We start from the raw sequence: 25,601 nt of genomic DNA, 5'->3' as shown, positions 1-25,601 counted from the left end.
TTGTACTATTTGATGGCGAAGCAAAAAAATTCTTGGATACAACTGTTTCAAATCTAATGGCACTTCAGAAAAGTAATGACATTGAAACACCACCCCAATTGAAAAATTTGTGCAACCTCACTTATATTTGAAGTCAATGTAAATGATTTTAATCTTAAAGAAAGTTCTCAACAATACACTGTTATCAAGACATTTGTTCCAACAAAAAACACTAAATTTCAACACCCATTTGTTACTAAGACATTTATTCCAACCAAAAATACTAAATTTCAACACCCATTACAATAAATAAAACAGGTAATACTAAAAAAAAGCACTTATTTTAGTTATTTTAAATATCATTTTTATTTCTAATTTAAATTATTCATTGATTATAGGAACCAACTTCGTCAACACTAATATCATTAGACGAAGATCACATACCCATCAAGAGATTAAGGAGAAAAAAAACTATACAAATTCAAGACACATCTTCGGAAGAAGAACATACTTGCAAAGATGGAACAAACAACACAATAGAAAGTGCATATAACTCAATAATTCATAAAAAACATACTTTCACAAGAACTTACACAGAAAGAAGAAAATAACAACTCTAACAACAACCAATAAAAAAAAAAGGAAGACGAGCACCACATAAGAAGACTAAGTTTATCAACTAAAACAAATACAAAAATCAAACCACCAAATAAAAATGTCATTTTGTACAGACAACTCTAATATTCAAATCTTTTGTACTATAAATTATTTTAAATAAAATACTTTTTAAATTTAACTTTAGTTTACACATTTAATTTAATTTTACAAAACATAATAATTTTTAATATTTATTATATACTATCATTAATTTATCGTCCCGCACATCGCGTGAGTCTCATTCTAGTTCACGTTAATAGTTATATGTTTGTTTCCTGTGTTTCTTCCGAGGACTAAGGAACAAATTATATAAGACGGGAATATTATTATAATACAAGCTGAAACCTAAGTCAATATATAATACAAAAATGTTATATGGGGAAATTAATGGGCATAGGAAATATAGAAGACGTCCAAGACAAAAGAGATCCATGCATGCAATGAATGGAAACTACATATGAAAATACATAGCGTTATGGATGTGTTAGAAAATAATTTCATTTTAGTCTTTGAATGAGTCAAAGGAGAAAAAGAGTTGTTGTGAGAGTATCTATTCAATGCAATTTGTTTTGAAAAAAAATAACATATAATGGATATGTATGACAAAAATTAAGCTTAAGAACTTGTTTCATCAATTGTTACTCAAATTAATGAATATTAAATAAAGCAAGTTCTAACTATTTTTGGCTAATTATGTTTGGTTACAAAACATTTCTGTTTTACTAAATACACTTTTCTATCACAACTTCTAAATGACAGAAGAATCATGAGCACTACTACTCTACTAGTTAGATTGTAATTCCCCCTGAATTTTCGTCATTGTCAAGAAACTTCTAAGTTTTGGTATTTTGCACCCTTTTTCAATCAGGGATCAGCAGATTTCTCAAAAAGTGGATTTAGACCTCATTGTATACTCTGCAACAAGTTGAGCAAAAGATGATGATCTATCCTCTAGCAATTTTGAAGGTGAATCATATTCCTCAATTAATCCTGCATTAAATTAATTTACAATGAAAAAATCAGAAAATGGGGAAATCAACAAGGTACAATAGAGTTTAATTATGAATAATTGGTACTTGTTAGTTCTTACCTTGATGAAGAAGCAAGACCATATCACTGTCAAGAACAGAAGTGATTCTATGTGCAATGGTTATGACTGTCGAGTCCGCGAAATGTAGCCTAAGCGTTTGTTGTATCAAATTGTCTGTAGCAGTATCAACCGATGCAGTCGCTTCATCAAGCACCAATACCTTGCTCTTCTTAAGCAACACCCTACCTAAGCACACCAATTGCCTCTGACCCATACTCCAATTTTCGCCATTCTCGCTAACTGCAGCATCAACTTTTACATTAGCAATAAGTTCAGGATAGAGGTACTATTTCATCATGTTCATGAAAACTAGAATACTAACCCGGCGAGTCCAACTTTCCTTCTTTTTGTCTAACTTCATCACCAAGCTGACACTTGTCCAGGGCCTGTAAAAGAGAAATCAAATGTCTAATCTTGAATAGAACTCTGTTTGTGCATCTATTTAACAAATAAAAGTACAAAACTAACCCACCTCCCATATTTGTTCATCTGTGTACTCTTCTAGAGGATCAAGATTATTTCTGACTGTCCCTTCAAACATGGTTGGATCTTGAGGAATAATGCTTAGTCTAGACCTCAAATCATGAAGTCCTATTGAAGAGATGTTGATGCCATCAATCATAACTTCTCCTGTCGTTGGTTCAACAATTCGGAAGAGTGTTTGTATGAGAGTTGATTTACCACTTCCTGTTCTCCCAACAATCCCAGTTTTCAGTCCTCCGCGAAATGTGCATGTGAGGCCACGCAACACAAGTGGAAGGTGCGGAGCATAACGAACCTTCATCATGGACAATGAATTGTTACAACTATGGCACAAACATTTTATAAAATAATAAAACTATTAACATAAATTTAGAAGCTTGCATGGTATCTTACAAAATATTATGATATATCTTTCTTTAACTACCTGCAAGTTATGTATATCAACCTCTCCATATGATGGCCAAGAAGGAGCTGGTCGATTTTCTTCGATAACAAGGGGAGGCTCACTAGGAATGGAAGTGTACTGAAGTATTCTTTCTACTGATATAATCTTGTTCTCCAAGTTACAAAGATTCCATATCACCCAAGCTTGTATCATGTTTAAATTAAGACCATATGTAACAGCCAATCCGGCAATGCCTTCAATCACAAAATTAGATGGAAAGAAAACAATTACATTTAATCCTTCATCACCTATGCAATTTGATATTTATTTTTATTGATAATAAAGAGAATTTTTGAATCATATACCTGGATCTATGACTCCTTGAGGAATAGATATCAAGAATATCAAGGAAAAGGCAAATGTGATAGAGGACAACATATCTAATCGGAAGCACAACCACTCCATAGCACCAGCAATATTAAACTTTGGCCGAGAATAGCCGTCGGTCAATTTCATATTTGTTTCCTGAAATCTAGACTGCTGATCAAAGCTTCTAATGGTTGATGTGCCAGAAATTGTTTCAGCAAAGTGTTGAATGATTGGAGCTTTGCATACTCCAACCAAACGTGATAGTTCTCGAGCCGATGGTATATAGTATTGCTGCAGAATTACAGGTTAGTTAGGACCATATAAGATCACTTAATGGAGTCATATCCTCTGCGAATTCAAATTTGGTAATATATACATCTTTATTAGCAGAAGCATAATGATTCAATTAATACCTGATACCATATGCTGGCTGCTATCATAGGTATAAAGACAATGAAAACTTGCCATGCAACTTGGGACATCACTGCTATAATTCCTACAAGCTGGATCATGGAGAAGGCGAATGAACCAATTTGATAAGGTATATCAGTATCTACTGCACTTTGGTCAGTAGAAGCCTGCATAGAACAGATAGCAGAACACTATTATATCCAAACTTTAAAAGCAATTAAGATACAAAAATCATATCTATCTTGAAAACTAAAAGAATGGAGTAGCAGTGTAGCACATACTCTGTTAAGGATTCGACCACTCGGAGTGGAATCAAAGAATGACATTGGGGAACGGAAGATGCAGAAATGCATTTTATTGAAAAGTATAGTAGCCGTCTTATAACCAGCCGTGGCGAGAAACATTGCTCTAGAAAGGATGCAAAATGCACTTCCAATGGCCAAAGCAACATAGACAGCCAAAAGAGTTGTTCCTTCAACAGGTGGCTCCACATCTTGTGAGACTGGAGTTGCCCAAGCCATCCAATAGTTGCTTCCAATTTGGAGAACTTGGAAGAGAATCTGAGACAACAATATGAAAGGAACGAGAGCTCCTCCATACGCCGTCGTGATGTATCTCCAATAGACTGAAAATCCAACTCTACCTTTCTCCCTTTCTTCTTCCTGAACAAGCTGGCCTTTTGGCTCATCTGTTTTACCATTTTGCTCGTATCCGTTTGCCTCTTTTTCTTTAATACTTCCATTAGCACTAGAAACACTTCCATCTTCCATGGTGCTTATTTCATCTGATGTTGTTCCTCCATCCAAAGACTCAAGTGTAGACAACGCTTTCTTGTGTGCACCAACAAGTTCCATGAAATCAGTCCCACTATTAAGCAAGTCATTATACTTTCCACATTGAGTAATCTTCCCATCTTTCATAACCTACCAACAAGGCATTATAACATGAGTCGGGGAATTATAAAAAAAAAAAAACACTTTTCAGATTTTAAGGAAACAAAATTCTTAAGAAATACACACCAAGATGAGATCAGCAGCTGGCAAGAACTCTACTTGATGAGTAACATATACTACTGTCTTTGAACTTAGTTGGCCAAGCAAGCATTCCTACCATACACAAACAAAATAGAAAAACTCAGCTATTAAATAGTGATGGATGATGTGCAATCATGTTGGAAGAACTAAATTATAGAAGAGTTGAGTTACCTTAAAGAGGTGAGATCCTGTATGAGCATCCACAGCACTAAAAGGATCATCAAACAAATATATATCAGCATCTTGGTAAAGGGCACGAGCAATTTGTATTCTTTGTTTCTGTCCTCCACTCAAATTGATACCGCGTTCTCCTATAACTGTCTGATCACCAAAGGACAAAACTTCTAGATCCTTCTTCAAGGAACAAGATTCAAGTACCTTCTCATACCTTTCCCTATCCATCTCCTGTCCAAACAATATATTATCGTCTATCTTTCCACTTTGTATCCATGGCGATTGAGCAACATAGGCCTTTGTTCCACACACCTTCAAGATACCTGATTTCTTTGGCACTTCTCCTAATATACAGGAAAGTAAGGTAGACTTGCCTGATCCTACAGTACCACAAACAGCAACCCTCATGCCATGTAGAACTGTGAGATTTATGTTCTTCAATGTTGCATTCGGTGAAGATAAATCCCAAGAGAAATTTCCATCTACCACTTCAATTGCTTTATCAGAAGAACCGCAAGGAAGCCTCTCTACAACATCGGACTGCAAGTCGTCAAGACGAAGGAATGATGAGATCCTATCAACAGAAACCTTAGTTTGTGCTATCATTGAAATTGTATCTGGAAGATTATATATAGGCTCTTGAAGAATCCGGAATGTAGCAAGTGCAGACAAGATCTTCCCTGATTCCAGTGGAATCCCCATAAGCATACAAGTTCCAAAAGTAGCCACAGATACAAAAGTTGGAGCACCCCAAAACACAAATGTGGTCATGGCTGATGTATAAACAAATTTCTTTAACCAGCCCTGCTCGGTTTTCCTGAGTTCAGTTATCTTAGCCAGAAACTTCATTTCCCACCCTTGAAGTTTGAGAATCCTCATGTTCCTGAGAATCTCTGATGTTGCCTTCATTCTTATATCTTTTGAATCCATCAACTTATCCTGATATGTTTCTTGCAATGATCCCAAGGGGACATTTGCCAACATTACAACAATGGTTGCAACAAATGCAGCAATTGAAGCAAGGCCAAGGCTTTTATACAAAATCAACAAGGCTAAAGAAATTTGCAGAGCTACCATCCACAAATCATGAATGTACCAACTGAAGACACCAATTCTATCAGCATCAACTGACATGAAGTTGATTACTTCCCCGGAAGTATGGCCTTGCTTTGATTGACATGAAAGTGTCAATGATTTATTATAGATCATGGTCACAAGTAGTGCTCGCATTCGAAGTCCAATTTGCTGCAACCTAAAGAACCAATGCCTCTGAGTCAAACACTCAACAAGCTTCGCCAAGAAAAATGTAGAAACCAAAACATAGCCCTGATTCTCATATAGCCTTTGTCCATCAAGGTATTGAACAAAAGCATCAATGAGATAAGGACCAACATAAGAAGCCAAAGTGTTCAACAATGCAAGAACTGCTGTGAAGAGAATCTCCTTCCATTCCGAGATTATCAACAACTTCACCAACTTAATTGTGGTCAAATTGTTAACTGCACCACAATCTGCCTCCACCTTTTCTCTGAATTTCGGAAAGGCTCGAACCACACTGTCGCTGCTATCTAGTTGTGGCACATCCTCAAGGTCCAAGGTCTTCTTATTGCCAACAGCAATAAGAGGACCAACCCAAGAGAATGTAAGAATGCTGAAAATTCCAGCATTTGAATAAGGCGTAACAGTTTCAGCCCCTTTCTTATTATCACTAACATGGGCATCACCATTCAATAGAGTCTCCTCAAGAGTGCTAAATTCACACTCATTCCTCACAAAACACACAAAGTAACAAAAGAAAAAACCCACACAAGCTGAAACTACATCAGAAACTAAGTACTGAGCAGGTAAAGCCACATCTTTTTCATACACAAGAACAATGTCTACTACAAAACAATAACAAAAAACAAACAGGTAGAAGACACACCAAGTTCTAAAGAGTAATGGAAATCTTCTATCACCTGAGCTGAAGAAGAAACCTTTTTGTAAGCAAACACCAACAACACCCCAAGCCAGAGCTTTGAGTGCCAAATCCAAAAGAGTCACGAGCTCTTCTTCTGACCAACCACTTCTATACCAATAGAAGTAATTAAAGAGACATAGAATAAGGTTAAATGCTGAAGCAAAAACAGAACAAAACAGAGCCTTTTTATTATAATTAGTCTTATTAGACTCATATCCAGTAGCAGAAGCTCCCACTCTGACTTTCTTCCAAATCCACAACACCAAAATCACCACCACCAATAAGAGGTGGAGGAAGCTCGAGAAAGCATGAAGAAAGAGTGGTTGGAGGAGAAAAGAAGCGGCGGCAGAGTTCACAGAAAACATACTGTAGTTACTTATTACGTGTACGAAAAAAAGAATAGAATTAAAACAAGAAAAAAGAAAGCTGCTTCTTTGATTGAAGTTCTGTGAAGCTCTGCCAAAAGGGTGTCAGAAAGTAGCAAAATTTTCTGAGTTTTTGAGAAAATAAGATTTTGTTTTTTTGGTGACTAAAATAAGATTTTGTTTGAGGCTATAAATAAAGCAGCTATCATATAGTGTGAAGTCAAAGAATGAAGAGAGAGAGAGTCAAAGGAGTGAAAAGAAGGGTTCCTTGGAAAAAGGGAAAACGTGGTGGCCAAGGAAGAACGAAGGAATCAAGGAAGGAGATTCGAACTGAGTCAGAAAAGGAAAAACAGTGGTGGCTAATTTTCCCAGGAAAAAAACAGAGAGAAAGAAAAAAAAAACAGTTTCAGAAAGTGACAGAAAAGAGATGCAAACAGAGAGAGTGTGTTTTGGTGGCGCCGATGGAAACATATAAAACTAATGAATGCTACATTAATTAGATTATGAGAACTAAGAAGTTGTGAAGAAATCAAATTCTCAGAATCCCACCATTAAAATATTATTAAATGATGTTGAAATCTGAATCTGAAAATTTGCCATATTAGCCCTATTTATTAATAATAATCTTATAGTGTATTTTAAAGATATATATGTTGGCTAAATTTTTTAATTAATTAAAATAAGACACTCAATTAAATTATTACTAATAAAAATGCAAAGTAGATAAATTTGCTTTAATAAAACTGAATTGGATTTTTTTCATATGTGTTATTATTATTATTATTATTATTATTATTATTATTATTATTATTATTATTATTATTATTATTATATGAGTGTCATTATTTTGAAGTAGTAATAATTCTCTCTTTAAGAAATAATGTATAAATGTATGATTGACAGATTGAGTGTTAATATAAAAGTTTTAACTTATATTTAAATTAAATCCAAATATTATATATATAATATTGATAAGCCTTTAATTTTTTTTACACTTAATATGATTGTTTATTAAATTAAGAAAAAATTTAGAGACAACACTTTTATTAAAATCTAATCAGTACTTAATCAGTAAAAAAAGTAAATAATTTTATATTATTAGATATAATTTTATATCATTAAAAATATTAATAATAAATTCATTACTAATTAATACTTACAAATAACAAAATTTACTGTCCTACCGTCCTAGTACTTCTCTTAAATTAAATAAACCTGTACGACAAATCTATCGGCCAGAATATGAATTTTATAATAAAATTTTTTAAAATTTAAGTAAGGATATGAATTTGAATTTTTAAAATTTAAGTAATGATATGAATTTGAATTTTAAATGATATAATACACTTTTGTATAGCAATTTCTTTTCTAATATTCCAAACTCGTTTAAACATTCTTATAAGAAAAAGCTATTTTCTAATTCACATTTATGAGTGAAATATTAATTATTTCCGGAAAAATAAATAAATAAAATAAAATAACACCTACATTAGCCAGAAGCTCATCAATAATGCATGCATGCATGATGAATGGTAAATGGTTGGCGATTATGATTCATGCATGAGTGATCTTATTTCCTTTTTGCTGCATGTGACATGCGTGCCACGCATGTATGCTTATGATACAATACAGTATCATATGATATTAATTAATTTCCATAATAATATATTGAAGCATCAAATCTTTCAGAATAAATCATAATATTTATGTAGTTTATATATAGTTTATTCATTTGATGCTGCTGTTGATTGCTGAATTATCCTTCCAGAAGGAATAACTATGGATTTATTTTGGATTACCTAACGTGGTATATATTAATTAAGTTATTGACACTGTCTGCATGACTGCATGCGTGGAGAATTGTCTCACGAAATGAAAATGATTATTAAATATTAATGACTTTGATTATATATAAAAAAGATTATTGTTAATGACTTTTAAGTTTTAAAGCTAAAGGGAGCCTTACTCTTAGCTTCGTCAATTTCGATTTAACGAGAAATGTTAGGTGAGTAATTTTGGTGTGTTGTAACTATTAATTGGTTATTAATAATATTTTTAATAGTGTGAAATTATATCTAATAATAAAAAGTCATTCATTTTTATTTTGATGGTTAAATGTTGACCAAATAATACCAAAATTACTGACTCTTAGACTTTTCTTTATTTTAAAGCCGGAATTTGTTGATGAATTCTAATAAGTTGTATTAAAGATGTATATACTCAACAAAAATAATTATTATTTGAATCTATGAATTCATCAAAATTGTTAGATATCAATAATTTTTTTTTTGTAGAGGATAAAATACCGATATTATAAATATCACAAACAATAAAAGTAACTAAAATGTTAATATTTATATTTTGAATTCAAGCTTAATAATTATGTTATTAACGCAATAAACAAATAATCAAGCTTAATATTTATGGTATACAAAAATGTTATTCGTACACTAAAATCAGTCACTAAATTAAAATTAGTTGTCAATGTATTTATATAAATACATATATAATTTAGCTTATTTTTAATATATATTTATATTTTAATACATATTTTATACTAATAACTAATTTTGATAACTAATTTTAGTGTACAACGTAATATAGTTGACATTATTATACGAATATTTCATGACTAATTTTGTATATATAAATAGTACAATTATTATTAAAAAAATATTAAAAGATTATCAAAATTTATTATTTTTAATCATTAATATTTAAAAATATGAAATAAAATATATTGTTATATTATTAAATTAAAAAAATTAAATTAATAATTAAAAATAATAAATTCTTATAACTTATAATATTTTATTATTATTATTAATTTATGAATTTATCATCGTAAAGTGAGTGGACTATAGTCTATATGATTCAGTTTTCGTTGTCATGGTCCCCTCAAATACAGCCAAAAGTAGCAGTGTAGTTTGGACTTCAAAACAAATATATTTTGAGCATGATGTTGATATCTTGTATATATATAAGTAATTATTCAAAAATCATAGAAAACCGCAATTAATGCAAGGTCACAGCGTCACCTTTTTCTAGCAATCTGAGTCTGATAGATGATTTAATATTCACAATTGTGGCTGCTAACAACCTTGCCTCACAACTAAAAACAGTGGTCTAAGGGCCAAAAATTCCAAATTCCTTGATCATCACGTCTAGCAAATTCGTCATTTAAAAAATAAAATGAATTAAATGATGTTGTGCTCAAATTCAATCTAATTCGGCCAATGTTTATTACAAGTTGGTTAATAATAAAGATGTAAAAAACATATCAAATAGAAAGATCTTTTTATGAAGATCCTTTGTATAAAAGTGTGATTTATTGATTTGGCCACACTTCAAATAGAAAGAACACTTTTTTAACATATCAAAATCTAACCCTACAATCTATCATCCAAAGGTCAAAAAGAAAAATTATCACATAAAGACAATTATAATATCTTCATTGGAGTACCCACCATAATTTAAACCTCGTATTATATACTATCATGAAATCTTCAATCTTTTGTTATTACTATTGACGATTTTGTTCATAGTTGGATATTTTATATGCAATATGACTCTTTTGAAATTAACTTTTCCCATGCCAAAAATTCAAACTTAAAAGCACTAAGAACAATCATATTATTTGTAAATAAATTTTTTTATCAGTATAAAATATATATTAAAATAAGAAATACAAATAAGAATATATTAAATTAATAAATAAATATATACAAATACATAATGATTAATTTAATAGCTAATTTTTTTAATATACATATAATATTTTCGTATTAAGAAAAATTAAGAAGTTAAAGAATACATATAAGACTTCAACGTAACTCCAACTAAATTTATTATTTAATTTTATAAATAATGGCATATATTATGATTATCATTAATAGAAGTTTTTAATTTCTTAGTTAATAAATATATAAAAAATACATTGTAAACTTAAACTTTGTATATCTTTTATAAAAAAAAAAAAACTAATTGATAACTTTAAATGTGTAATTAGGACAAAACCCTTTAAAAAACACCAAATCTATTTCTTTCTTTTGCCCTTAAGTATCTCACTCAATTTTCAAATTAAACCTTTTTAGAGTTGCACTTTTCAGATATTTGCATTTATGTGTGTTGGGTAGATTAGATATGGGCCAAGAAAGAGACAGCCCAATATATGACCCATTATAGGCCCATCAGAACTTCATTGCATCTAACATGAACTGAGTGCAAGTTATGAAACAAATTACATTAACTGATTTAACAGATTTCTCAAAAGAATCTTCATTGAACAACAGATTTATCAAAACTTGACTTGGACCTAGTGGAATATTCTGCCACAAGTTGGGAAAAGGAAGAACACCTATCCTCTAGCAATTTTGAAGGTGACTCATACTCTTCAATAACTCCTGCATTATATAAATGGACAATGAAAAATCAGAAAATAGCAGATAAAAAAAAGAGTTTAATTAGGAATAATAGGCACTTTATAGTTCTTGCCTTGATGAAGAAGCAAAACCATATTGCTGTCAAGAACAGAAGTGATTCTATGCGCAATGGTTATGATTGTAGAGTCAGCAAAATGCAGCTTAAGAGTTTGTTGAATCAAATTGTCTGTAGCAGTATCAACTGATGCAGTTGCTTCATCAAGAACCAATATCTTGCTCTTCTTTAGCAGCACCCTACCTAGGCACACCAATTGCCTCTGTCCCATGCTCCAATTTTCGCCATTCTCGCTAACTGCACATTAACAATAGTTGAAGTACTATATAGATGTAATCAAGCTCAAGAGATCACCTAAACTATGAAAGTTAGGTAAATTTAAATCACCATGTTGTAGAGAACTAGAACACAAACCTGGAGAGTCCAACTTTCCTTCTTTCTTTCTAACTTCATCTCCAAGTTGACACTTATCTAAGGCCTATACATAAAAGAATGTAAATGTGAGAATGTAATGACTATTCTTTTTATCTGTCACTTTGGTTGAATGTACAATTATTAAGAAACTTGTAGACTTGTAGTAAAACTAACTTATCTTTAATGAAAAGAGAAGACAATAGAATAATTTTAACACTTTTATAGATTAAGAGGATAATTAATAATTTAATAACAAACTTTAAGTGTTTAACAAACTAAACCAACCTCCCAAATTTGTTCATCAGTGTACTCTTCAAGAGGGTCCAAATTGTTTCTAACTGTCCCTTCAAACATGGTTGGATCTTGAGGAATAATGCCAAGTCTAGACCTCAAATCATGAAGTCCTACTGATGATATGTTGATGCCATCAATCATAACTCTCCCAGCAGCTGGTTCGACGATTCGGAATAGAGTTTGTATGAGAGTTGATTTACCACTTCCTGTTCTTCCAACAATCCCAGTTTTCAGTCCTCCATAAAATGTGCATGAAATACCGCGCAACACAAGTGGAAGGTGTGAAGCATAACGAACCTTCATCAATCATTACAAATATGACACAATTTATAATGTCTTAGAAGCTAATTTCTAAGAGAAGTAACAATAACTTGTATAGCAAGAAACAAAACAATTTCTTAAAATACCTGCAAGTTTTGTATATCAACCTCACCATATATTGGCCAAGAAGGATCTGGTCTATTTTCTTCTACAACAAGGGGAGGCTCACTAGGAACACAAGTATACTGCATAATCCTTTCGATGGATATGATCTTGTTCTCTAAGCGGCAAAGATTCCATACAACCCAAGCTTGCACCATGTTTAAATTTAGTCCATAGGTAACAGCTAAACCAGCAATGCCTTCAATCACAAAATTAGATACAAGTGAAAAAGGATACATAGAAGTTAAAGTTCTTCATTAATATGCAGAGTAACCTTTGAATTGTTTGCAAAATATCATAGTTATGTTGTTACATACTTGGATTTATGACTCCTTTTGGAATAGATACCAAGAATATCAAGGAAACTGCAAATGTGATTGAAGACAACATATCTAAGCGAAAGCACAACCATTCCATAGCACCAGTAACATTGAATTTCGGCCGAGAATATTCGTCCGAAAGTTTCATATTTGTTTCCTGAAATCTAGACTGCTGATCAAAGCTTCTAATGGTTGATGCACCAGAGATTGTTTCAGCAAAGTGTTGAATCACTGGCGCTTTGCATACTCCAACTAAGCGCGATAGTTCTCGCGCTGCTGGTAAGTAATATTGCTGCAGAAAATTTAAGTTCAGCACCACATATGTTAGTTCAAGATCATCCATAATATCACATTGTAAAATCAAGTTTTTCTGCAAAATAATGTTACCTGGTACCATATGCTGGCTGCAATGACAGGTATGAATACAAAGAAAACTTGCCATGCAACTTGAGACATCACTGCTATGATTCCAAGAAGCTGTATGAGAGTGAAGGCAACTGAACTAATTTGATTTGGAATGTCAGTATCAACAGCACTTTGGTCAGTAGAAGCCTGCATTAATAAATGTTGTATGAAATGTTATAATGAGATATAAGTACACAAATTATACCTCAAAAATTAACCATGGAAGGAAGAGAAAAAGATAAAGGGTCAAAAGAATGGAACATCACATACTCTATTGAGAATTCTACCACTTGGAGTAGAATCAAAGAATGACATTGGTGCGAGGAAAATGCAGAAGTGCATCTTATTGAATAGCAGTGTAGCAGTTTTGTAACCGGCAGTAACAAGAAGCATAGCTCTAGCAAGAATGCAGAAAGAACTTCCAATAGCCAAAGCAACATAAACAATTATAAGAATTGATCCTTCAACAGGTGATGGATCCTCTTGTGAGATTGGTGTAGCCCAAGTCATCCAATAGTTGCTTCCAATTTGGAGAGTTTGGAACAGAATCTGAGCCAACAATATGAATGGAACAAGAATCCCTCTATATGCTGTGGTGATGTATTTCCAATATATCAAAAACCCAACTTTACCTTTCTCTCTTTCTTCTTCTTGAACTAGCTGGCCTTTTGGCTCACTATGATCATTGATGTCTATTTTATTACCAATTTGATCATCTTTTCTTGCCTCTCTTTGTTTCACAACATGAGCATTAGAGACATTAATATCTTGTTCAAAGGTACTTGTTGAATCAAGTGTGGACAAAGCTTTTTTATGTGCACCAACAAGTTCCATAAAATCAGTTCCATTGTTAAGCAATTCAATATACTTTCCACATTGAGTAATTTTTCCATTTTTCATGACCTAACAACAAGGCATAACAACATCAAGGGTGGTAACTAATAAAAAACACTTTTTGAATAAATGGCAATAAAATTCCAGAATCAATTTCCAACCATGCTTATTCACTTTCCTACTATTCAATTAACTAGCAGCATAAAAATTGTCTTACAATATTATGTTCCTAGAAATTAAGCTCATAAGATTATAAGAACATATACTCACCAATATAAGATCAGCAGCAGGTAAGAACTCTACTTGATGAGTAACATAAACTACTGTCTTTGAACTCAAATGGCCTAACAAACATTCCTGTCAATCCACAAATAAACTAGAAAAAGATTAGTTAAAAAAAGTTATTCATATTTTTATATTATGCATAAGAGACCAGATCATAGTGCACATGATAAATAACAGAAAAAGAGTTACCTTAAAGAGATGAGAACCCGTATGAGCATCAACAGCACTAAAAGGATCATCAAATAGATATATATCAGAATCTTGATATAAAGCACGTGCTATTTGAATCCTTTGTTTTTGTCCACCACTCAAATTTATCCCACGTTCACCTATTATTGTTTGGTCCCCAAATGACAAAGTCTCAAGATCCTTCTTCAAGGAACAAGCTTCAAGAACCTTCTCATACTTTTTCCTATCCATCTTCTTACCAAACAATATATTATCTTCAATTTTCCCACTTTGTATCCATGGTGATTGAGCAACATATGCTTTCTTACCACACACTTTTAGAGTTCCTGAAACCTTTGGTACTTCTCCTAATATACAAGAGAGTAATGTAGATTTTCCTGATCCAACAGTGCCACAAACAGCAACTTTCATGCCATGAAAAACACTTAGATTTATGTTCTTCAATGTTGTAACTGAAGAAGATAAATCCCAAGAGAAGTTTCCATTAGTTACTTCAATAGCTTTATCAGAAGTACCTAATGGAAGCTTCTCTACAACATTGAATTGCAAGTCTTCGAGGCGAAGGAACAACGAAATCCTATCAAGAGAAACCTTAGTTTGTGCAATCATTGAAATTGTTTCTGGAAGATTGTATATAGGCTCTTGAAGAATTCTGAATGTAGCAAGTGCTGATAAGATTTTCCCTGATTCAAGTGGAATCCCTACAAGCATGCAGGTACCAAAAGTAACAACAGAAACAAATGTTGGAGCACCCCAAAACACAAATGTGGTCATGGCTGAAGTGTAAACAAATTTTTTTAGCCACATTTGTTCAGTTTTTCTGAGTTGAATTATCTTAGATAGAAACTTCATTTCCCATCCTTGTAATTTGAGGATCCTCATGTTCCTAAGAACCTCTGATGTTGCTTTCATTCTTGTATCTTTTGATTCCATCAACTTTGTTTGGAACTTCTCTTGCAATGATCCTAAAGGGATATTTGCCAACATTACAAAAACTGTTGCAAAAAATGCAGCAATTGAAGCAATGCCAAGATTCTTATACAAAATCAATAATGCTAATGAAACTTGCAATATTACTAGCCATAAATCATGCATGTACCAACTGAAAACACCGATTCTTTCGGCATCAACCGTCATCAAGTTGATTGTCTCCCCTGAAGTATGTCCCTTTTTTGATTGACAAGAAAGGGTCAATGATTTGTTATAGATCATTGTCACAAGCAGTGCTCTGATTCGGATTCCGATTTGTTGCAACTTAAAGAACCAATGCCTTTGTGAAAGACATTCAACAATCTTTGCTACAAAAAATGCGGAAACCAAAACATAGCCCTGATTTTCATAGAGTTGTTTTCCATCAAGAAACTGAACAAAAGCATCAATAAGATAAGGACCAACATAAGAAGCCAAAGTGTTCAACAATGCAAGAAATGCAGTGAACAGAATCTCTTTCCATGCTGAAATTACTAACAATTTCACAAGCTTAAGAGTGGTTATGTGGTTAGTTCCACCACAATCTGCTTCAACCTTTTCCTTGAAAGCTGGAAAAGCTTCAACAACACTATCTCCGGAATCTAGTTGTGGAACATCCTCAAGGTCTAAGATTTTCTTATTACCAAGAGCTATAAGAGAACCAATCCAAGAGAATGTTAGAATGCTGAAAATTCCAGCATTCGAATAAGGCGTAACGGTTTCTCCCCCTCTATTAGTCTCTTTTTTCTCCATGGAAGAAGCATGATCATCACCATTCAATAGAGGTTCCTCAATGGTGCTGATATCTTCACACTCATCATTCTTCACAAAACACATAACATAACAGAAAAACAAGCCAACAAGAGTAGCTACCACATCAGAAACTATGCACTGAGGTGGTAAATGAACATGTTTTTTGTATAGAATAAGAACAATGATGTCCACTATAAAGGAAGAACAAGAAACAAACATGTAGAAGGCACACCAAATTCTGAATAGTAGTAAGGGAAATCTTCTATGATCATTATGCATGGAAATAGCAAGAACGCCCCAAGAAACGGTTTTAAGACCCAAATCCAAAAGGGTAAAAAGTTTTTCTTGTGTCAAACTAGTTCTATACCAAATGAAGTAATTGATGAGAGAGAGGAAAAGGTTGAAAACTGAAAAACCAACAGAACAAAACAGAGTCTTTTGAAACAAAGCTTTATTATTATTAGTTTTCTTATCTTTGGATTCTACTGTGATGATTCTCTTACAAAGCAATGGCACCAAAACCATTGCCAACAATAGAAGATGGAAAAAGGAAGACAAGGCATGAAGGAAAATGGGTTTGAGTAGAAAACAAGTGGGAGAGTGCATGAGAGAAGAAAATAAAGATGAAACAAACCACATTGCTTAGTTGTATGAAGCAATCAAACACAAAAAAGGAATGAGGCTTATTATGAGGAAAAATGAGAAACTCTATAGAGGTATATAAAGCAGTTCTAACTTCTAAGAAATGTGAAACTCGTGTGAAATGAAAAGGTGAATTATAGAAGGGAAAAAGAAAGCAAAGAGAGTTAAAGGGTTAAAGGAGAAAAGGAGGGTGATAACTGATAAAGGTGCTGCCCCATGCATGGATAAAGCTATATATACGTCAAAGTTTCACATTGATTATAAGAACATATTAAATAAACATTTGTATAATAATTATAGGAGGTTCTTATAGTTTTTGGTTAAATATACTTTGTATATCATATAGTAGTAGTAATAATAAAAGTGACATAGTATAAAGAGGCTCAAGGGATTCTTTGCATGCTTTAGTTTAATCGGAAAAAAAGGGGGTTTCTTTGCATTGGTTGTCACCTAACGTTTTTGATTAAAAATGTTGGAGTTTTGACCCATTGCTTTTGTTAAAGGACACTTTCTGTATATATATATATAGCTCGAATTTTGATATCTCTTTATTTAATTATTTTTTTAGTAAAAAAAAAAAGAAAAACAGTTATATGAAGCACGGACACTTCGTTGAGTTGCTGTATCTTCGTATCGGACACATTTCGAGCACGATACTTATCGACACTCGTCCGGTGTCCAACTGTATCTTAATAAAAAATAAAAAATTCTTCTCCGGATACACTTGGACACACCTAAATATCATCATGTGTCCGCGTGTCCAACTTTATTTTTAACATATATTATTGAAATGAGTTTAGAAATAATATATATTATTATTTATTAAAACAAAAAATATTTTAGATACTTTTATATAATTAAAAAAAGACATTAAAAATAGTTAAAAAATTATTTTATATTTTAACAGCAATAAAATATAAAAAATTTATTGTAATTTATCTAAAAAATACTTTATATTCTATATATATACCGTATCTCCGTATCTTATAAGATTTTAAAATTCGTGTGTTCGTATATCCCGTGTCGTGTCGTATCCCGTGTCTATGCATCATAATATAAAAGTGAACAAAATTAGTTTTGAATCACAAAATGTTGTTTCAATATATCTATAGATTTGACAATGCTCTGAATATTCATAGACAATAATAATTTATTTTATTTATTCATATGTAGATTAGTGGATCAAAATGAAAGTTTATTCATCTATAGTTTATTTTTAGGATTTAAGTTACTAATTTAAAAAAAAAAAGCTTATAAAAAAATACAAAAGGTTAAATTTTTTAATATATTTTTATATACTTATTAAAAAAATTAAAAGCTCTTACTAACAATAACTTCAACATATATTTTTATATTTTAAATAATTAAATTTAATATAGACTCCACCTATTTTTTAAATGTTTCTATACAAATAAAAGAATATATCTGTATATAAATTTAAAATTCACAATTAATTAGTCCAAAATTCACTTACTCTAAACAATTCAGTATAATTTTTGTCTGATATAGTGATATTTTCTCGGACACAAGCAACACAGAGGAAGTTATTTTCTTATCAGCTCAAGTCATTTTCTTTCATTCATGGCACATTTTCTTTCATTGGACACTACACACAAGTACACATATATGTAATCTTAGTTGCTAAGTATAATCTTAGTTGCTAAGTATGCTTGCATAACAAGAGCTGGTGGAGCCTTTATCAACTTAATTGCCAATAATAATAATAATAATAATAATAATAATAATAATAAATATTTTCCACATACAAATCATTTACACAATATAAGTTCAAACAAATCTCTTTAACCTAATTCACCTCCCACACCACTATCTAACAAACTTTTTAATCAACGCACGAATATATATAACTGCCTTTTTTTGAAAGAATTTTGTTTTCTTTTTCGAATTTCCTCAACATTTTCGATCTACGTTCTCTTCGTGATTTCCTTCTTCTCTATGTTTTTGAAATCAAGTTCTGAAATCAGTTCTGAACAGTTATCTCCACTACAAGAATTTGATAAATTAGCGACGGATTTTTGTGAGAAATATTTTTTGTCACTAATCCGTCACTAACTTGCGAGAAATTAGTGAGGTATTAACGACAAAATTAATGAGTGGTCACAAAATATCCGAACTTGAGAAAAGCGAATGATTAGCGAGAGATTCACGAGTAAGTTTGTTTCTCGCAAATTGACTTTTGTAGCTAAAAAAAGAGCGAGAAAAATTTTCTCGCTAATTTGTCACAAATTAATTAGCGAGTGACAATATTCTAACAAATCAGTCACTTAGGGATTCAATCGAATAAAAGTAAAGTAGTGAGGGATATTATTGTCACTATTTCGTCGTAATTGTTTGATATACAATTAGCGAGAAATAATTCACACACTAGTTCGTCGCTAAATAAACTTTGTGCAAAAAGTCTAATTAGTAAGGAATAATGTTACTAGCTAATCCATCACAAAGACTTGAAATACATTTTGCGAAGGAAAATTTCCTAGCTAATTTGTCACCAAAATTTTTATTTTTAGCGAGCAACTAGTTTCTCGCTAATTTATCGCATAATATTGTCAAATTCAAAATTAGGATAGCGACAGAAAATAGTCGTCGCTAACTCGTCGCAATGTATAAATCATTCAACTAGGGAAGTGTTCCTTGCTAATTAGTCGCTAAAGTAGAAATACGGATATTGAGCACCTAGGACCTAAGTAGCGAGAAATTTGCGACCGTTTAACAACTGACATACTTTCTTCACTGATTTCAAGTTGCTGATTAGCGGGATAAATATATTTCTCGCTAAGTTGTCACAAGTTTAGTTTAGCGAGCGACTTGACAACTGCAATTTCGCTGCAAAGCAAAAGCTATATCATATCTATTTTGTAGCAAATTACTCGCTAATCTTGTTGGAAATTTGTCGCAGAGTTATAACAAATCCAAAACTAACCGAGAAAATGTTAGAAGTAAGTGGTCTTGAGTCACTAATCAAAAGCTTATTTAGTGAGGAATTAGCGACTGCTTAACAACCGATAGACTTTACATCAACTAAAAGTATAAACATGAATCACTTGAGAGTTTAAAATATAAACATGAATCACTAATTATAGACAAATTTATCATAAAAATTTTAATGAATCACTAATTTAAGTACTAACTCAAAAAAATGCTACTACAACGTTTGTCCAATAGCAAAAACTATGAGACACATAATATTATTTAGTGATGCAAAATAAATTTTAACATCATTACAGTAACTAGGGAATAAACCCTTGATGATAACAAGATTATCAAATTAAAATTTAATAATGTATAAAATATTATAAACATAAACACCAACAAAAATAACAAAATAAAAGTACACCAGGCATGTTAACCATAAAAAATATTTATGCAATTTTAATGGACAAAATTTTTATTATATCGTTAATTTATCATAATAATTTTAAAAAAATATAATTAGAATCTTTAAAAATTACTGGGCGACATTCAAAACTTTCATAAAATTGAATACACAATAGAATCATATCATTTTAAAAATATTATTTGTATATTTCAGTATAACTTAGAATAAAAATTTGCTCTATTAAATATATATTTAACCTCATATATTACCTAAAACTTCAAACTTTGACAATCTTATATGAGTTTAGGCAACAGAAAATTCTAGAAAAAGACACGACATCTTTAAAAATTACGTTTATTTTTCAAAACACAAACCTCAATTGAAAAGTTGTATACATATTCTTTGTTCACCCTTGATTTCACTATCTAAAATAATATGAAATAATTAATGAATTCTACCCGAGTACCTAACCATACAATTATTGGCACATGTAAAAAAAGAAATCTATATCATAATATTTTAATATTCCTATGCGAGTGCAGAAATTAGACACCATGTCCGAGCATCCCACAATTGTACTCGAAATTTTCAAGAGAATACAACAGTGCTTCAAACTACACTGCCTTCTACAAGGACATGTACACACTGTAATGCACGTCTGTTTCACCATGAAACATTTGACATGTGTTGCAATGGAGGAAAAGTCTCTTTGCCTCAAGTAAATGCTCCTCAAGAATTACTAAACATCTTCTTAGACTCTTCTGCAGAAAGAAACCATTTCAGGAAACACATTCGTGGTTACAATCATGTTTTTTCATTCACTTCGTGTGGTGTACACATAGACGAACAATTAGCTTCAGCAAATCATGGTATATATACATTCCATGCTCAAGGATCAATGTACCACAGTATAGGAGGATTCATCCGGATCAGGGGACGCGGCCACGCTTTTTGCAACTATATATATACGATACCGATCACGAGTTACAAAATAGAATGCTGGAAAACACACAACTGCATGAAAGTTTAGTTTTGAAGCTACAACAATTGTTGCACCGATATAATCCTTTTATCCATGTATTCCGCCAGTTTACACAACGACTAGATGTGCAAGAGTGTAGTTTGGTGATCAGAGAGCGACCTGCTAATTAACCACAATACAGTCTCCCAACTGCTTCACAAGTAGTAGCCATAATAGTCGGTGATGATATTGAAACAATGGTGCGCGGACGAGATATCAAGGTTCAAACTCATGCTGGTAACCTCAGAAGGATTCAAGAGTTTGTTGGGTATTACGATCCACTACAATATCCTCTTCTTTTTCCATTTGGAACCCATGGATGGGATATAAATACTCGAGCTCAACGTGGAAACAAAGTATCATGCCGGACATAGTATAGCTATATGCTCCAGGTACAAACTCCTATATTTGTTACATTAGTTATAGACTTCCGTAGATGATAGTTTGTACCAATACATCATTTCACAATTTCTAACAATTTTCTATAATCCTCAATATTCGTAGATCCGCCCCAATGATCACTCAACAGTTTTGCAAGCGGGGCGACTTCTTCAACAATATGTTGTTGACAACTATGTGAAAATGGAAACAGGCAAGTTAAGATGGGTTCGACAAAGACAAAAGGAACTTCGAGCTGAACTGTATCAAGGTTTACAAGATGCTTTGCACACAGGAGAGAATAATACTGGTAATTATTCAACTTAATGGCCACATGATTCATCATTACGTGTTGCTGAATTTAAACTTTAGAACTAATAATACTTTTCTCTAAAATCGATTTTAGAAAATGTTGGCAGAAGAACGATATTACCATCATCGTTCGTGGGAAGTCATCGAGACATGACTCAACGGTACGAGGATGGCATGGCTATTGTTCTTAGAGAAGGCAAACCAGATATTTTTCTAATTATGACATGCAATCCATCATGGTCAGAAATAGCTTCAGAACTCAGTCCTACTCAAACTCCACAGGATCGTCCAGATCTAACAACTAGAATTTTCAAAGCCAAGTTCGAACAATTAAAGCAGGATGTTATTACCAAAGGTGTATTGGGAAAGGTGAAAAGTTATATTTATGTCACCGAGTTTCAAAAAAGAGGATTGCCACACGTACATATGTTGCTAATCTTAGAAAACAATGACGAGTTGAGTGATCCTGACCAATATGATAGTTTGGTCCGAGCAGAAATACCATGTAAAGAAACAGAACCACACTTACATGAGGCAGTGCTAAGGCATATGGTCCATGGTCCTTGCGGAACACAAAATCAATCTTCACCGTGCATGAAGAACGGTCAATGTAAACACAACTACCCAAAAAAGTTCGTACCAGAGACACGACGAGGTGATGACTCATACCCTCAATATAGGAGGCGATTCGATGCTCCAATCCCTATCAACCAAAATGTCACAATTGACAATAGATGGGTGGTTCCGTACAACTCTTGGCTACTACTGAAGTATGATTGTCATATCAATGTAGAGATATGTAGCAGTATCAAGAGCATAAAATATCTATACAAGTATTGCTATAAGGGACCAGACTGTGTGGCAATGGAGGTTCACAGAAGTTCTCATTATGATGAGGTGCAACAGTTTATTGATGCAAGATGGATTGCCGCTCCAGAGGCATGCTGGAGGATATTTCGATTCAACCTTTACCGAATGTACCCATCAATTAAAAGGTTGCAAGTTCATTTGCCAAATCAGCATCAAGTGAGCTTTTATGAGCACCAAACTATTTCTGAAATAGTTAATAATGACTATTTCTCAAGAACAATGCTCACTGAATTCTTTGCACTTAATCGGGCCGATGACCAACAATCTAGGCATCTTTTGTACAGGAAAATCCCAGAATATTACAGTTGGCACAGCAAGGAAAAAGAATGGTGTCGGCGCAGGTCACAAAAGAGAGCTATCGATCGGATCTATACCGTGTCGCCAATAGAAGGTGAAAAATTCTATTTGCGTATTCTATTGTCAAATGTAAGGGCCCAACTGGTTGGGATGATTTGCTAACAGTCGATGGTGTCCAATATTCATCCTTCAAGCAATCTGCTCAGCATCAAAGACTATTGGAGAGTGATAGTAGTACAAGATCATGTTTGGTTGAGGCATCCATTTTAAGAATGCCATGTGCTTTAAGAAGGTTGTTTGCCACCATTTTAATTTTTTGTGAGCCAACAGATGTAAGTAGTCTGTGGGACGAGTTTCTTTCATATATGGTGGATGATTACGCATCAACAGGCACTACAACCTCCAATGGGTTGATAAATCGTTTGCTTAGTGATTTCAATGACATCCTCCTACAGCATGGAAAACATATTGCACAATACGATTTACCAGCTCTAATCTCGAACAACGACAACGACAACTTCATGCCTATAATTATTCAAGAAGAAATGTCCATCGAAGTTCCTCAAGAAGACCTGTGTTCTATAGAAAGATTGAATCATGACCAGTCTGCAGCTTTCAGGTGCATTATGAATACAATTGATCGAAGAAAAAATGGAGTGTTCTTCATTGATGGACCAGGAGGATCAGGTAAGACATTTCTTTACAGAGCTATAATTGCATACTTAAGAAGTAAAGGGCATATTGTCTTGGTAACTGTATCCTCAGGAATAGCTGCAACTTTACTGCCTGGTGGTCGAACAGCTCATTCTAGATTTAAGATCCCAATCAATGCAGAGCCATCCTCCACGTGCAATATAAGTAAACAATCTAATCTCGCAAAACTGATTAGGCAGACAACAGCGATAATTTGGGATGAAGCGCCAATGGCTAATAAAGAGACAATGGAATCATTGGACCGCACATTGCGAGACATCTTAGAAAACAATAATCCATTTGGAGGGAAGGTGATGGTTATGGGAGGGATTTTCGCCAAGTACTACCTGTTGTGCCAAAAGGAAGTAAGTCGCAAATGATTTCAGCTTCTATTGTTAAATCACATTTGTGGGCATTCACCAAAATTCTCCACTTACGACAAAATATGCGATCTCTTAATGATCGTGATTTTGCGGAGTATCTTATGCGCATAGGGGATGGGATTGAACCTACCATATGTGAAGACTTGGTACAAATAGAAGAATACATGGCAATACCATGTGAAGGTGAAGCATCATTACACAAATTAATAGAAGAAATCTTTCCAAATTTGCAATATCATGGGTGGGATGCATCTTATATGGTGGAGAGAGCGATATTGACACCCAAGAATCATGATGTGTAACAGCTTAATGATATAGTCATCAACCAATTTTCGGGAGACGAATGGATTTTAGCATCCTTTGATGAAGTAGAAGGAGATACAAATAATATGTATCAACAAGAATATCTTAACTCGATCTCCACAAGTGGATTGCCACCTCATATGTTGAAGGTAAAAAAAGGTGCTCCTCTGATGTTACTGAGAAACATAGATCCTAAAGCAGACTTATGCAATGGTACAAGGTTACTGTGTCGAGAAACTTTTCGAAACATGTTAGACGTGAAAATCTTAACAGGCCATCACTCTGGAAAAAGAGCTTTTCTGCCTCGGATAAAACACAAAACAACTGAGAACTCAGGATTACCCTTTGTGCTTATTAGAAAGCAATTTCCTGTAAGGTTGAGTTTTGCCTTAACGATAAATAAATCACAAGAAAAAACTATCCCTAAGGTAGGGATCTATCTTCCTAAACATGTGTTCAGCCATGGTCAATTATACGTTGCTTTATCTCGAAGTGTTTCTCAGTCAACCACAAAATTCTTAGTCAAAGAAGGAACAGTAGATGGAAAAAGTGGACAATTCACAAGAAATGTGGTGTTCAAAGAAATTTTGTTACCTGCACCTCAGGTAATTTATGTGCTTGGCAAATACGTGAGCCTTTTTATAAGTATAATCCGTATATTATGTAATTTTATCATTAGATAATTTTATTCACTAATTTTAACAACTAATGACTAATATTTTTAACAAATAAATTGATATCAAGAGAGCTCATCAGCATATTAGAAGAGATAAGCGAAAGGAACTGGAACCTCTACTTTACCGAACAAGTATGCACCAACTACAATTTAGATAAATTATAAAAAATTATATCATACATCCTTAAAATATGTATCATTATTGGTTTTTTAAGAAATTATAGTTTGTAATGTTTATATTTACTTTGAAAAACTCTTCAAAATTTGATTTCTTTAAATGTTGCTATCAATTTTGTAATTTTAGCGATAAAATTATAGAAATTAAAATTTTAAAACCAATAAAAGGTAGAGGTATGTCTTATTTGGAATGTATCATTAATTAATTATAAAGTAATATATAAAACACTATTAAAATATATTGTGATATATATATGCAACAAATTACAGGAAACATAATTC

At 32.7% G+C, this 25,601-nt stretch overlaps 3 protein-coding genes across 3 annotated transcripts; 1 reads left to right on the top strand and 2 right to left on the bottom strand.

The window, feature by feature from the left end:
- Window positions 1–1,262: 1,262 nt before the first annotated feature.
- On the bottom strand, window positions 1,263–7,429 carry LOC112701861 (ABC transporter C family member 3). Its single transcript, XM_025752640.3, has 10 exons — window positions 4,580–7,429; window positions 4,394–4,480; window positions 3,656–4,297; window positions 3,377–3,541; window positions 2,960–3,254; window positions 2,634–2,848; window positions 2,199–2,504; window positions 2,049–2,112; window positions 1,727–1,966; window positions 1,263–1,626 (listed from the first exon to the last, which is right to left on the bottom strand). Exons 1-10 carry the CDS (start codon window positions 6,905–6,907, stop codon window positions 1,520–1,522), a joined length of 4,449 nt encoding a protein of 1,482 aa, XP_025608425.1. The 5' UTR covers window positions 6,908–7,429; the 3' UTR covers window positions 1,263–1,519.
- A 3,636-nt stretch (window positions 7,430–11,065) lies between these two features.
- On the bottom strand, window positions 11,066–16,999 carry LOC112701859 (ABC transporter C family member 3). The gene is made up of 10 exons (XM_025752638.3): window positions 14,509–16,999; window positions 14,305–14,391; window positions 13,471–14,103; window positions 13,183–13,347; window positions 12,793–13,087; window positions 12,460–12,674; window positions 12,044–12,349; window positions 11,759–11,822; window positions 11,402–11,641; window positions 11,066–11,310 (listed from the first exon to the last, which is right to left on the bottom strand). The coding sequence occupies exons 1-10, from the start codon at window positions 16,867–16,869 to the stop codon at window positions 11,186–11,188; spliced, it is 4,491 nt and encodes a 1,496-aa protein (XP_025608423.1). The 5' UTR covers window positions 16,870–16,999; the 3' UTR covers window positions 11,066–11,185.
- Window positions 17,000–21,427: 4,428 nt separating this feature from the next.
- On the top strand, window positions 21,428–24,160 carry LOC112703866 (uncharacterized). The gene is made up of 4 exons (XM_072199828.1): window positions 21,428–21,586; window positions 21,735–21,918; window positions 22,015–23,181; window positions 23,253–24,160. Exons 1-4 carry the CDS (start codon window positions 21,428–21,430, stop codon window positions 24,158–24,160), a joined length of 2,418 nt encoding a protein of 805 aa, XP_072055929.1.
- The last annotated feature ends 1,441 nt before the right edge of the window (window positions 24,161–25,601 follow it).

The sequence above is a fragment of the Arachis hypogaea genome, chromosome 7 (assembly GCF_003086295.3).
Source record: "Arachis hypogaea cultivar Tifrunner chromosome 7, arahy.Tifrunner.gnm2.J5K5, whole genome shotgun sequence".
Classification (NCBI taxonomy): domain Eukaryota; kingdom Viridiplantae; phylum Streptophyta; class Magnoliopsida; order Fabales; family Fabaceae; genus Arachis; species Arachis hypogaea.
Note: the sequence above shows the minus strand (reverse complement) of the source record. Positions and strands in the feature narration are given on the sequence as shown.

Bases quoted from the DNA above. Each gene is read 5' to 3' on its own strand.
- LOC112701861 (XM_025752640.3), bottom strand. From the start codon at position 6,907: ATGTTTTCTGTGAACTCTGCCGCCGCTTCTTTTCTCCTCCAACCACTC. The intron at 3,542-3,655 runs GTATGTGCTACA...TGTTCTATGCAG, and splicing joins GTGGTCGAATCCTTAACAGA to GCTTCTACTGACCAAAGTGC. The intron at 2,505-2,633 runs GTAGTTAAAGAA...TCCATGATGAAG, and splicing joins TTGATATACATAACTTGCAG to GTTCGTTATGCTCCGCACCT.
- LOC112701859 (XM_025752638.3), bottom strand. From the start codon at position 16,869: ATGTGGTTTGTTTCATCTTTATTTTCTTCTCTCATGCACTCTCCCACT. The intron at 14,392-14,508 runs GTAACTCTTTTT...GTGGATTGACAG, and splicing joins CGGGTTCTCATCTCTTTAAG to GAATGTTTGTTAGGCCATTT. The intron at 12,350-12,459 runs GTATTTTAAGAA...TGATTGATGAAG, and splicing joins TTGATATACAAAACTTGCAG to GTTCGTTATGCTTCACACCT.
- LOC112703866 (XM_072199828.1), top strand. From the start codon at position 21,428: ATGGTGCGCGGACGAGATATCAAGGTTCAAACTCATGCTGGTAACCTC. The intron at 21,587-21,734 runs GTATCATGCCGG...CAATATTCGTAG, and splicing joins GAGCTCAACGTGGAAACAAA to ATCCGCCCCAATGATCACTC. The intron at 23,182-23,252 runs GTGAAAAATTCT...ATTTGCTAACAG, and splicing joins TACCGTGTCGCCAATAGAAG to TCGATGGTGTCCAATATTCA.